At 40.8% G+C, this 15,069-nt stretch overlaps 1 protein-coding gene across 1 annotated transcript; it reads right to left on the minus strand.

Annotated features, from left to right (window-relative positions):
• Positions 1-265: 265 nt before the first annotated feature.
• On the minus strand, positions 266-12,925 carry LOC144598636 (superoxide dismutase [Cu-Zn]-like). Its single transcript, XM_078408846.1, has 5 exons — positions 12,519-12,925; positions 5,416-5,509; positions 1,890-1,956; positions 983-1,100; positions 266-409 (listed from the first exon to the last, which is right to left on the minus strand). The coding sequence occupies exons 1-5, from the start codon at positions 12,633-12,635 to the stop codon at positions 266-268; spliced, it is 540 nt and encodes a 179-aa protein (XP_078264972.1). The 5' UTR covers positions 12,636-12,925.
• Between the last annotated feature and the right edge of the window lie 2,144 nt (positions 12,926-15,069).

Below are 15,069 nucleotides of genomic sequence, written 5' to 3' on the forward strand. Positions count from 1 at the left end.
GCTGCAGCAGTTTACAAGATGGAAATATGGTGCAGAATACAACTAGACAACTGTCTTTTGATTATAATAAAGTTTCACGAAAATTCTGAAAAACTGCACGTTTAATTCATTTGCAAAATTCACATGCAATAAAAATTGAAAAACAAACGAACAAAAACGTCTTGATTAAGGATTATGTTTTTGCACATTCACAAAGAATATTTACTGATGTATCATGACAAGATACAGCTCTTAGTCCATAATACTGCACATTTATCTTTGTTGCTTACATTTTTTCTTCCAAGTATTCCTCGGAAATATTGCTCTGACAAATTCCAATCACTCCCCAGGCTACAGCAGATCCTTCATTTCCTGCCGTTGTGCTATCTTCCTTATCAGATTTGCCTGGTTCATCTTCACTTTGGTGAATCTTTTAAATATATGACCATGCATTCAATAGTGAAATTCAACATTAGAATAGTTAACCAAATTCCTGTAAATTAATATTTGACTTTTACTTCCTTTTTAATAACATACAGAAGGAGCTAGTGCAGGTTTTCCTGGCAATCATCTAGACACAATCTTTCAAACTAAGCTGGCATGGTACAAGTATGGGAGCTCTCTCCGAATTTGGTTTGGATGAATTGTGATTGCAAATAAACCAGAAGTACATTCAGGGCATGATTTATTTCATTTAGTAGTAATTAATGTTTTGGATATAAAAACATATAAATAAATTGGACTGTGTCAATGTGTTTATACTGGAGGAGTTGCTGCATTAAAAGTAGCCATCCCTCTGATGTGGATGAGCATTATCCATTGGAAAAGTTTGTAACTGCTCCAGAGCCAAAAATGAACCAATTACTTACTGACACATTAACAGGCAGCCGAATATTAATTTTGTACATCAATAGTCAATCAGCATTCAATATCTGCAGTATTTTTATTTTTTAATTGATTTGTTTTACATTTTAGCAATGTAACTACTAAGTCTTATACCTACCACCAGTGTGCGTCCAATAATAGAATGAATTCCTGTCAGATGGAGATGGGATACCAGCACATCTAGTTTGGCCAAACCATCTTCATTTACATTTATATTGCCCAGGCTACCTGCATGTCTACAGTGAGTGGAAAGTGTTTAACTTTAAGGTATATTATTTCATAGGATAAAGAAAGATTATTTAATCATTTGTACTTTGATGGCCCAGATTTATTAAGTTCCCTTCTTCCCTCATGCTTAAATTTCTCATCAACAAATTCATCTACTTTCCTTACAGCAAATACCATTTGCATCACTATTTCCACTACAATATTTCATAGTTTAATAAAGGCCTCAATGCAAAATAAACACTTTGTATTTTTATTGACAACTTTAAATTTATGATCATTAATTACTAACAGCATATAACAATAATTGTAAGCCTGATGTTTATCCAAGTTCCTAAAGAAAAAAACATCATGAGTCTTTTCTAAACTGCCTGTTATTCTCCAGTCTTCTAATGAAAGAAGGACCACATACCGCAGCAGAATACATTTTCTTGGCCATCCTCTAATTGGTGCCTATCCATTAATAGAGAAAGGTCAAAAGCACACAGACTTTTTCCCATTTTGGACCTTGTTAAACTCCGTTTCTTACACACTTTAACACGAATCGCAGCTCCTCACCCTGCACCTACAAAAAAAATTAATGTAGCCCATGCATCCAAGGCCACCATTCTATTCTGTATTTTTTTGAAATTAAAACAGAGAATTCTCTTGGAATATTAGGGAAAAAAGACTGCTATTTATTTTTTACAAATCAGTACCATATGGTTGTACACCTCAATTAAATGTGCAAAAATGAATACTAATTTAAACGAATTGCATTTTAGCTTTATTTTTAGCAATGCCTCCCAAATGGTACATACCTGTTTTCTTGTTGTGCTCCATTTGTTTTGTTGTACGGATTGTAATGAGGTCCTGTACTTATCCAGTCTGAAACAAATAATTTACAAGTGCTTCCATAAACCTAGATAACCAGAATTTACCCAAAGGAGAATGCAAGAGCAGCATATAGATACATAAGCTTTACATTTGTTTACTGGTTAAGAGCTTAAGCACTCGAATCTTTTACATACATCTAACCACAAAAAAAATTGGATGGATGATACCAGGATATATCATATCATATCATATATATACAGCGCGGAAACAGGTCTTTTCGGCCCACCAAGTCCGCGCCGCCCAGCGATCCCCACACATTAACACTATCCTACACACACTAGGGACAATTTTTTACATTTACCCAGTCAAATTAACCTACATACCTGTACGTCTTTGGAGTGTGGGAGGAAACCGAAGATCTCGGAGAAAACCCACGCAGGTCACGGGGAGAACGTACAAACTCCTTACAGTACAGCACCCGTAGTCAGGATCGAACCTGAGTCTCCGGCGCTGCATTCGCTGTAAAGCAGCAACTCTACCGCTGTGCTACCGTGCCGCCCTAATCTTCAAGATCTTCAAGGTCTTCAGGATCTTCAAGATCAAAACAGAGTTGGTACATGCCCTGATATCTCACTTTCAAATTGTTTCTCAATATACTTGCACATACATTTGGGGCCTGCTCCTCTGAAAATGCAAGAGGCTAAGCGGAATTCAGACAAAATGTCATTTTTCATATCAGGTCAAAATACGAAAAGCTTGACTCTGGGATTGCTAGTGGTGAAACTGCTTTCTCCTCGCCTGCATTACTTGTGAAAGACTTCACATTTTCATTACAAAATAGTTATTGTCTGCCTTATTGTAGAAAAACACAGCATATGGATCACAGAACTTGAGATATTCTTGTGGGCTTAGATGGACTATACCCACTTCTAGATGATGTTTGGCACTATCCCACCCCCGGTCAGTCAATTTACCTTCTGATTCATCACTCCATTTCAACCGCAAACCAATATACATCATTCTAACAATTAGCAGCAGATAAATCTGTCCTTTTATATGAACCAGCATAACCCTGCTGCAATTTAATGTTAATAACATGGTTTCAGCATAATTTGCATTCTCAACTCATTCTTATGAAAACCAGGGTGGAAGTTATTCAGTCCTGGTGATTTGGTAATCTTAATTCACATTGCCATTATTTTGCCTGCATTAATGTTAGATAGTTCCTGCCTTCAGTTCTGTGGCTTTATCTTTTTCTTAAAAGTAAACACTGGCACAAAGTAATCATCCAATCTCTGTACCATTTTTCAACAAATATTTACAATTAAAAGGGCCCTCAGGGCAATCATAAAGGTCCTGCCACAGCAGTATTGATGGAGTAATATTTACAGTTCAAGGTTCTTAAGTCAATGAACAGATTTTTTGGAGAGTGAATTTATCTCAAAGCTACCCCCATCAATGCTTTCATTTTACAGAGAAGGCAACATGTGATTATATGGCACTTGGTTTGATCCAGGTTCCTGTGTTCAGGGCTAGCAAAGGGTGGATTTGCAACTTTTGGATTGAGAAAGATAATAAGGTGGGCTATAATAAAGGTTAGGGGTATATCTATTTGCAGTAAAACTCTGATAATCCACTATCTAATTGTTTGGAAATCCTGATGGTTTGGTATCTGGCGCACCAGGTGCCGATTTCCTTACACCCTCTTAAAATGCAGGACCTCATTCCCAAGCCTCCCTTACTCATGCCCACACACCCTTAAAATTCACCTGGTTCTGTTTCCCACATACTCATGAAACTCACCTGGTTCACCAGAAAATTTATTATATTTCTGTACTACTTTAAAAGAGTGTTGCAGTATTAAATGGAATAATATTCAAAAGTCTGGCAAAATCAGACAGCTTGGCACAGCTAAGTCTTGAGCACGGTGGATTAATTAAGATTTACTGTCAGTGGAATTCCATAACTAATGTAATTAAAATCTATTATTGAATATCAAGAAAAGATCTATCAATCACCTTCCGGAATCATTTCTTCTTATACCATCATGGTGTTGATTTTGATATTCCATCAAAGGCTACTTTAATTTTCCTTTTTACGTAGCTGATATCTTATCATTTTGCTGTTTATTGTATCGCTCTCATGATCAGAGCTAATTTGTGCCTTTTTTTCCCATTCCTTCTCCTTTACCAAACTAATCTTACTGCTGTACAATTTGCACAGGTTCAGGTTCTGGTTTAGAGGTCATAATTCTCAAGCTCCTATGCTTAGATTACAGGAGGCTGGGAGAGTAAAGGCACAGGATCAGTCATGATTAACAGCACAGGCTGCAAGGACCATATGACATACTCCTACTTCTGTTTATTTCATTTCTTTAAAAGTATCTGGTACTTTACAGACTTCTCTATTCATCCCAATGCCATGAACATCAACAAGATCACATGACTGGAACCATCTTTTCCAGCAAGTTTGAGATGTCTCTTATCCTGACATCACATAGACAGCCCCCCCTCACTAGGCAGCCTTGTGTGCCATGTTAGCTATGCTTCATCCTAATACTTGTCAAATGGATTATTATTTCACAGATTGTCCTTTTGTGTTTCAGTTTGGGTCCCTTTATTCTGAATACTATTGGTCACTGCAAGCCCATTTTGGGTCTTGGGTCTGGTCCGACAGTGGATATCACGTGACTGTAGTTTGGACCTCCTTTTTCTTCTTCTTCTTCTTGCGTTTGAGGCAGCAAAAGTTATGAAGCTGCTTCTGCTGTCTCTGTTTGTTGTCATTCGCCTGACTAAGGTCAGTTATTTAACTACTTTTAACTCACGATTGCAACTGACCAAATTCCCAACTTCACGCTCTGTTTAAAGCAGTCTTTGACCACTGCAGTCCACTTTTTTGCAGCCAGAATGTCCAATGTTTGGGCTACACTCAATAAAGAACAGAGGTTCACCAAATATATTTTTTGGCTTTAACTTAACTGGCCTGTGATCTATAAATATACAATTAAGTTGTTGCACTTTGTAAAAAATTATTGATCAAGCATCACAAGATGTCGTTTGCTATAAAATATTGCAGTGTAATCAAAAGAGACAGTCAATAAGACATTGGAATGATTATTAGAACATTCAACTATAACTGCAGGAACACACTTAAATTGTATTCATTCACAAGATGCAGATTGCCCTAATTGTTGGCTTGTTGGGTCTTTTCAGGGGACATCGAAGAGTTGACTCTGTTGTCTAGGATCTAGTTTGGGGAATTTGAGTTATTACATTAGATGTGTTTTTAGATTTTAAAAATCCATTTGCTTCACAATCACCATTGCTGTTGCTCACTTTTTATTCAAATCTAAAATCCCATTTATTAAATTAGGATTGGTTTAAACTGTCATGTCATTAATCAGGGATTTTGGATTCTAGTTGATTAAGTTAACTCCCATACCCCATATAGAAGCTAAAACAACGCGTGTTCTTTATATAACTCCATCAACATTAAATATACTTGTTATACCATTTGATATGTCACCAAAACAATGAACGTGAAGTCCATGCTTTCCCGGGAGCAGTCCAGAAAATTCTCCTGATATGGTCAAACATCCACTTTCCTACAAAAAGCAAAATACCACATGCTGGTATTGAAAGTCAGTTTAATCAAAGCTATTTATTTGTTCATTAAACATTAGTGACAATGCAGCAAATACAAGCACGAGAGGTGACTGTTGTACAAACTTTAATATGTTACAATGGTGTACTTGAACTATATCATTTTTGTGTGTAATTTTACATTGAATTAATTAAAAATGTGTATACATCCATGCAGGGAAAACATTTGGATTACACAATTGTCATCAGGAAATGGTTTTCATACCAATGTGAAAACAGTACAACATTCAAGAGTAAATTATTGCAGTGCTCAAAAGATTCATGGCGAAGATCTATGAAGTCGACTAAAAGTACCAAAACTATCAGTGGCATGAAGACAGAGAAACTTAAATGTACATCTAAATGGGAACAAATATCCTCTACTTGAAGAGATTTGAAGGGCTTTGCGGGTGACTGCAAAGATGCACTCCATTTGTTTTTAAAAGGAAGGTGTTCATAAACAAAAAAAACAAATCCTAGCCAAATTTGAAATACAGGATTTAAATCCATTGAGAAAACCCTTATCCAGCAAATTACTTTTTTGTTGTTGTTCAGAAGAATGCACCTGAAGCCCCTGTTCTAAAAATATAATAATTACTAGATATTATGTTTAGATTGCAAAGTAATACATTATTTCCGATATTTGGTATCTGATTTATTTTTCAGTGAAGTTAAATGAGAGTGAAAAAGCTGTAAGAAAGAAAAGTGCTGGAGTAATTCAGTGGGTCAGGCAGCATCTCTGAAGACCATGGATAGGTAGGTGACAGATCGAGACCCTTCTTTAGACTGATTGTGGAGGGGGGGGGGTAGGGGATAAAGCTGGAAGAGGGACAAAGCATGGTGAGTGATAGGTGAATGCAGGTGAGGGGGTGGAGGTTGATAGGCAGATAATTTTCGGGCTTTTTTCCAACCATCTGTCTAAAAATCTCCCTGTCTCTCTCTCCCCCCACCACCACCACACACACCTTTTTCCACTTATCACTTGCCAGGCTTTGTCCTACCCCTCCTTACTTTCAGCTCCCCCCTCCCCCAAACGACAAGCAATTTGAAGAAGTCACAACCCAAAAGGTCACCTGTCCATGTTCTCGAAGGATGTTGCCTGACCCGCTGAGTTATCGGGATGAGACTTGTCTTTAATTATGCTGGTGGTCTTGCCGAAGCAGTGTGAAGTGTAAATGGAGTAAATGGAAGAGGTTGGCTTGTGTGATGGTCTGACTGCGTCCACAATTCTCCCCAATTTCTTGCGGTCTTGGATGGAGCTATTCCCAAAACATGCTGTGGTGTATCTCGATAAAATATTCTCTAGGGCACATCTGTAGAAGTTGGTGAGAGTAGTGCAAAAGAGATTTACACTGCAACTCTGAGGAAAGATTGGATCAGCAACGGTCGTTTCACTATGAAGCAAAGATGGCTGAGAAGATAATTATTTGAAGTGTACGAAATGATGAGGGGGTTCGACAGATAACATAGGGGAATAAGAATAAAAAAGTCTCATTCAAATGATTTACTGAGATGGAAACTGAGGTAAGATTTACAGAGGTGGAAACGATCATCACATTTAAATATACTCGGATGTGTATTTGAGGGGTGTCAGACCTTGGAAAGTGCAATTATTTAGGGTAGTTTTTTCCCCGACTAGCACATTTGGGCCATTGTGCCTGTGTGATAAGTTTTCTAATGATTCTATTGAGATCAGATTCCAAAAATGCAAATTTTTTAAAACATAAAATTTAAAAATACATCCATTATAATCTGAATGGATGAAATGAATGAAAACATCCATTATAGTCTGAAGGGGAAATTGATCCAGAAAGAGTAAATGTCTCAGTTTTAGAGCAGGTGTTAATGGGTAATGGTTGGGTAGTATTTACCATTTTGAAAGATAATTAGGCTCAGGAGAGATGCTTTTTAAAAGAACGAAGTCTGATGTTTGACATGATAGAGCTTGTTGAAACTTAGCCAAACCCCTTCTGGAGTGGGAATGGTTATGTGGCCACTCCCCACCCCAATAAAAGGCATAGCTGAGAAATGATTAAGAATTTCCCTGTTAGTTGCACTAGTCCACCCAGATCTCCCAATTGCTAACCATTTCCATGCCTTTACTGATCTTTCTGCTTTGAACCGCCTCCACTGCCAGAGCTAGGCCACGTGCAAAGAGGAACAGCACCTCCAATTCTGCTTGGGTAGCTTACAACCCAACGGTATGAACATTGAATTCTACAAACCCTCCCTCCCTTCCCCCCACACTCCCCTTTCTTCCCGCCCCCCGCCCTCTCCTGTGCCCCACATGGACTCGCACCTATTCTCCCCTCCCCCTACATTCCTTCCTTTGATTTCAAATTCGCAACCATTAAATCCTTTGTTTCGTATTCTTGCTATTGAGGGCGTGCAGCGTAGGTTTACTAGGTTAATTCCCGGAATGGCGGGACTGTCATATGTTGAAAGACTGGAGCGACTAGGCTTGTATACACTGGAATTTAGAAGGATGAGAGGAGATCTTATCGAAACGTATAAGATTATTAAGGGGTTGGACACGTTAGAGGCAGGAAACATGTTCCCAATGTTGGGGGAGTCCAGAACAAGGGGCCACTGTTTAAGAATAAGGGGTAGGCCATTTAGAACTGAGATGAGGAAAAACTTTTTCAGCCAGAGAGTTGTGAATCTGTGCAATTCTCTGCCTCAGAAGGTAGTGGAGGCCAATTCTCTGAATGCATTCAAGAGAGAGCTAGATAGAGCTCTTAAGGATAGCGGAGTCAGGGGGTATGGGGAGAAGGCAGGAACGGGGTACTGATTGAGAATGATCAGCCATGATCACATTGAATGGCGGTGCTGGCTCGAAGGGCCGAATGGCCTCCTCCTGCACCTATTATCTATTGTTTCACCGCTTGTTTTTTTTTGCCTGGCCTTTGCCCAACCTTCTATACTATCAAATATCCCCCCTCCCCCCGCCTTTACCATTACCTGTCATGCTTTGTCCTACCCCTCATCTCTTCCAACTTTCTTCCCCCCGCCCCTCCCCCCACCCCCACAATCAGTCTAAATGAGGGTCCCAACCTGAAGACCTAAATGAGGGTTCCAACCTCAGTCTGAAGAAGGAGCTCGACCCAAAACGTCACCCATTCCTTCTCTCCTGAGATGCTGCCTGACCTGCTGAGTTACTCCAGCATTTTGTGAATAAGTCCCAACCTGAAACGTCACCTATTCATGTTCTCCAGGGACGCTGCCTGATACGCTGAGTTACTCCCGCACTTTGTGTCTTCCCATGTTAGTTATCGAATTTGGGTAGTTCCTCATGGGCACAGTCGGGGTCATTGTGGGGCAGGAGCTGTGCTGAGGGATTTGTTCAAGCTACCTCCCATCTCTTTCCCATGCACTGATGAACGAATGCACGACAGTTGCCCTAGAATCAATTTGCTGAATTCAATAGACAATAGGTGCAGGAATAGGCCATTCAGCCCTTCGAGCCAGCACCGCCATTCAATGCGATCATGGCTGATCACTCTCAATCAGTACTTCGTTCCTGCCTTCTCCCCATACCCCCTCACTCCGCTATCCATAAGAGCTCTATCCAGCTCTCTCTTGAAAGCATCCAACGAACTGGCCTCCACTGCCTTCTGAGGCAGAGAATTCCACACCTTCACTACTCTCTGACTGAAAAAGTTCTTCCTCATCTCCGTTCTAAATGGTCTACCCCTTATTCTTAAACTGTGGCCCCTTGTTCTGGACTCCCCCAACATTGGGAACATGTTTCCTGCCTCTAATGTGTCCAATCCCCTAATTATCTTATATGTTTCAATAAGATCCCCCCTCATCCTTCTAAATTCCAGTGTATACAAGCCTAATTGCTCCAGCCTTTCAACATACGACAGTCCCGCCATTCCGGGAATTAACCTAGTGAACCTACGCTGCACGCCCTCAATAGCAAGAATATCCTTCCTCAAATTTGGAGACCAAAACTGCACACAGTACTCCAGGTGCGGTCTCACCAGGGCCCGGTACAACTGTAGAAGGACCTCTTTGCTCCTATACTCAACTCCTCTTGTTATGAAGGCCAACATTCCATTGGCTTTCTTCACTGCCTGCTGTACCTGCATGCTTCCTTTCAGTGACTGATGCACTAGGACACCCAGATCTCGTTGAACATCCCCTCTTCCTAACTTGACACCATTCAGATAATAATCTGCCTTTCTATTCTTACTTCCAAAGTGAATAACCTCACACTTATCTACATTAAACTGCATCTGCCATGTATCCGCCCACTCACACAACCTGTCCAAGTCACCCTGCAGCCTTATTGCATCTTCCTCACAATTCACACTACCCCCCAGCTTAGTATCATCTGCAAATTTGCTAATGGTACTTTTAATCCCTTCATCCAAGTCATTAATGTATATCGTAAATAGCTGGGGTCCCGGCACCGAACCTTGCGGTACCCCACTGGTCACTGCCTGCCATTCCGAAAGGGACCCATTTATCCCCACTCTTTGCTTTCTGTCAACCAATTTTCTATCCATGTCAGTACCCTACCCCCAATACCATGTGCTCTAATTTTGCCCACTAATCTCCTATGTGGGACCTTGTTGAAGGCTTTCTGAAAGTCGAGGTACACCACATCCACTGACTCTCCCGTCAATTTTCCTAGTTACATCCTAAAAAAATTCCAGTAGATTTGTCAAGCATGATTTCCCCTTCGTAAATCCATGCTGACTCGGAATGATCCTGTTACCGCTATCCAAATGCTCAGCAATTTCGTCTTTTATAATTGACTCCAGCATCTTCCCCACCACTGATGTCAGACTAACCAGTCTATAATTACCCGTTTTCTCTCTCCCTCCTTTCTTAAAAAGTGGGATAACATTTGCTATCCTCCAATCCACAGGAACTGATCCTGAATCCATAGAACATTGAAAAATGATCTCCAATGCTTCCACTATTTCTAGAGCCACCTCCTTAAGTACCCTGGGATGCAGACCATCAGGCCATGGGGTTTTATCAGCCTTCAGTCCCATCAGTCTACCCAAAACCATTTCCTGCCTAATGTGGATTTCCTTCAGTTCCTCCATCACCCTAGGTTCTCCGGCCCCCAGAACATTTGGGAGATTGTGTGTATCTTCCTCAGTGAAGACAGATCCAAAGTAACGGTTTAACTCGTCTGCCATTTCTTTGTTCCCCATAATAAATTCCCCTGCTTGTCTTCAAGGGGCCCACATTTGCCTTGACTATTTTTTTCCTCTTCACATACCTAAAAAAACTTTTGCTATCCTCCTTTATATTATTGGCTAGTTTACCCTCGTACCTCATGTTTTCTCATTGCCTTTTTAGTTAACTTTTGTTGCTCTTTAAAAGAGTCCCAATCCTCTGTCTTCCCACTCTTCTTTGCTATGTTATACTTCCTCTCCTTAATTTTTATGCTGTCCTTGACTTCCCTTGTCAGCCACAGGTGTCTCTTACTCCCCTTAGAGTCTTTCCGCCTCTTTGGGATAAATTGATCCTGCAACCTCTGCATTATTCCCAGGAATACCTGCCATTGCTGTTCTACCGTCTTCCCTGCTAGGGCCTCCTTCCAGTCAATTTTGGCCAGCTCCTGCCTCATGCCTCTCAATCGGGTGTTCTACAAGTTTGTCGGTGAACAGCAATAAACTAACATTGTAACCATAAACTCTATGTTAAATAAAGCTGCAGATATTTAAAATCCAAAAGAAAAGTAAATCGCTCCGAAAATTAACATATGAGCATTTAACGGCACCGGGCCCATACCCGCTGGGTTTAGAAGGATGAAGGGGGGACCTCATTGAAACTTACCGAATAGTGAAAGGCTTGGAAAGAGTGGATGTGGAGAGGATATTTCCACTAGTGGGAGAGTCTAGGACTAGAGTTCATAGCCTTAGAATTAAAGGACGTTCCTTTAAGAAGAAGATGAGGAGGAATTTTTTTAGTCAAAGGGTGGTGAATCGGTGGAATTCTTTGCCACAGAAGGCTGTGGAGGCCGTCAATGGATATTTTTATGGCAGATAGATTCTTGATTAGTACAGATGTCAGGGGTTATGGGGTGAGGGGAGGAGAATGGGGTTAGAAGGGAGATAGATCAGCCATGATTGAATCGTGGAGTAGACTTGATGGACCAAATGGCCTAATTCTGCTCCTATCAATTATGACTTTAAAACTGCATGACCCCATAACAGCAACAAAAATTAGCCATGGAATCATACAGAACGGAAACAGGCCCTTCAGCCCAACTTGTCCATGTTGACTAAGATGCCCTAGCGTCCCATTTGTCCGTGTTTGGTCTATATCCCTCTAAACCTTTCCTATCCATGTACCTGTCCAAGTGTCTTTTAAATGCTGCTAATAGTTTCTACGTCAACAACCTCCTCTGGTAGCTCATTCCATACTTGCAATGTCCAAAGTAAAACTGGCCTTCTCACGGTGGCCAGTTATTGAATAATTCGACAATGAGCAGACTGCCAGAAGTTGAAGACAGCCGAGCTGGGGTCCTGGGCACTTACAGTTAAACCCTCATTGGAGGACTCGCGAAGGTCTTGCCTGCCCGTGATGGATTGTGATGAGTACAAGGATAAAACAGAGAAAGATCAAAAGCTGGTGTGCGTGTGTGTAGGTAGGTGCCCTTCCCATGGTCAGGGTCTCCACATGGAACTGGGCTCTTTCCCCACTGCTCTTCCACAGGGCGGGAATTACTTCGAGCATTAAAAAACAAGATGCAGCACGGTAACCGGCCCTTCGGCCCACCCACACTAGTTCTAGTTTGTCCCATTTTCTCATCCATCCCTTGCATACGAGGAGCAATTAATCGATAAAAAGGGAGGTCGCTTGTCCACTTCCCTCCACAGATGCTGCCCGCCTCGCCGAGTCCCTCCCTCGGGCGGTTCTGTATTTCAGCACAGCAAGGCCCGCGTTCAGTCCAGCCAGGCTTGAGCCTTCGTGGAGACGCGGGCCACCGCTTTGAAAACTCACATTCAACTCGATGCGAACGACTCCATAAGCACGGGAGTGGCCCGTCAAGATACAGATCGCCCTGGCCATGCTTCCCGAGCTCCACCTCAGCAGCCCTAAGCGTGGCCACGCCCGCATCTGCGCAAAAGCTGCTGCTCAACACGTCTAATTTTCAATTTAAGATCGACACAAAAATCCGGAGCAACTTCGCGGGCCAGGCAGCATCTCAAAACTTACCATTCCTGGCGGTCACAGGTGGCTATGCTGATGAGATTCTTCCGATTGAAATTAATTACTACCCTCCTCCATTTGGTCCAATTTTTACAAATATAATGGTGACTAATATTTATTTGCAGAAGGAACTGCAGATGCTGGTTTATACCAAAGATAGAATACTGAAATAACTCAGCGGGCAAGGCAGCATCCCTGGAGAACATGGATAGGCGACGTTTCGGCAGACTGAAGTCTCCAGCATTTTGTGCCTATTCATTTGCAACAGGTTTTGAAAAAAATAATGACCAAAACAGCTGTATCCCCGAAATAATAAAACAGTCTTATCTGGTAAAATGTTCACATTTTATTCCTTTAAAATTTGATAATGTATTTCTCTTTAGACTGTGTGTGTACCATCTTGGAATGGATTTGGTATTAATGGCGAAAGTAGTTATACCAACATTACTGAGACAATGGTTTGAAAAACTCCAAGTGATGCCTATCTCTAAGATTGAATGGGAAGATTAGCATCTATTGCTCATCCAATCCATGAAACTATTTTGTAATGTGGAGTATTTGGAGAAGTCATCAAATCTTCATTTGATTTGCTTGATAGATGGAGACACATCGAGTTCAATTTTAACATTTAATTAGAAGTACAAGTGAACTGCTGCGTTATCATACGGAATATTTGGGTTTCTGGGGTATAAAGACGGTGTTGCACATGAAGGGGAGGAGTTGTTGCAAATGCAATAGCTGTCCTTGTACCTCCAGAAACTAAAACATACCAACTGGAAGTAAAATAAATTGCTGCTTCACCAATCTCGTGGACTGCTTCAGTACGAGTGATGGTCTTTTCCACGTCAAAGAAACAAAAAGCAGGTTAACCAGTTCGCAAGACACCTCCATTCAGCCCAAGCTTCCCATTGCCAGCACTAGAATTTTGTGCCACTGTCTGAGCTCTTTCTTTCCCTTCCTGCATTGTTCCAATGATGCCCATGCGAGTTCAAGAAATAACACATCATCATCTTTGATTAAGCATATTAAAACCCCAGACATGATAGTGATAAACTGAGCAGGAAGTCTCTGAGGAACTCTCAGTAAACAGGTTCAAATGCTCCAAGTTTAATCTTAAATGGTGGTTGGGGAGAGTGCCAATGTTCGTGGCAGCCAATAACAATAGATTAATTTGTTAAGAAGAAATATGGCGATAGTGCTGATGCATTGAAATTATTGGCCTGGAACTATCATCTGGGATTCTTGTACACCTTCCTCTACAGTCCAAAAGCCAATTGTCCACTGCTGCATTGGGGATGGAAACTTCAATGGGAATGTTAAATAATTGCAACCCAACAAAGTCCACTCCACATGACATTCAGGTTTAGCTACAACTCTTCCAACTATATACAACTGAAGTCTCATAACATTCAATGGTCACCATTAACCGCCTAATTTTTTCCCAATCACAAGTACTATTTCATGTTAATCATTTATCACTGAATACGTGGCCAATCTGTAAAAAAGACAATGTATTTGGCAGAGTCTCTACTTGTCCATTAACAAATCTATTCATCAATGAAACTTATTACCAATCTCTGGAAAAATACTATAACAGCCTACCTGATCATCACCACTGAGTAAATGCATTCTATGTACAAAAACAACTGTAACTTGCCACTTTTGACAGCATCCCTACAATCTCTAATAACCAAAGGACATCAGCATCCAGGATATGAAAACAATCTGCAAATTCTGAACAGTGTACACAATCTTAACTTAGAATGAAAATCCAGACCTCCCAACATTTGATTTTACAAATTCAGAATTTTGAGGTCCAAAATTCAGAATTTTACATCAAAATTCATAATATGGAGCGTAATACAACTTTTCAGCAAAAAAAAGTATGCACGCCAAATGCACGTACATTCACGTGTGAAAAACAACTATTATTTTCAACAGTCTAGTTCTTGGACTACATGTACAATGTCAGGCCTATCATGTATATTCTACTATTATAGAAAGGTTATTGAACAGAAATACCTTTTACAACAAAGAAAAAAATGTTTTTTTTTGTTTTTTTCTATTTTGCTTTTTCCTTACACATCCCATTGGCATTGAATAAAAGATCAATGGTCATAAAATGTATGACTGAGTTATGAAGAAAGAGTTTAATTTAAAAAACTGCACATACCTAATTTAATTGAAGACATACTTGCAGCAAATCACAACGGTCCATATCCCCCTAACCCTACTTCCCCCCCCACCCCTCTTCTCCCCCCCCCCACTCTCCCCCACCCCTCCAATCCACTCCCCCACCCTCACTGTCCCCCTCCCTTCCACCACCCCCCCGACCCTCACT

This window comes from Rhinoraja longicauda, chromosome 12 (genome assembly GCF_053455715.1).
Source record: "Rhinoraja longicauda isolate Sanriku21f chromosome 12, sRhiLon1.1, whole genome shotgun sequence".
Lineage (NCBI taxonomy): Eukaryota > Metazoa > Chordata > Chondrichthyes > Rajiformes > Arhynchobatidae > Rhinoraja > Rhinoraja longicauda.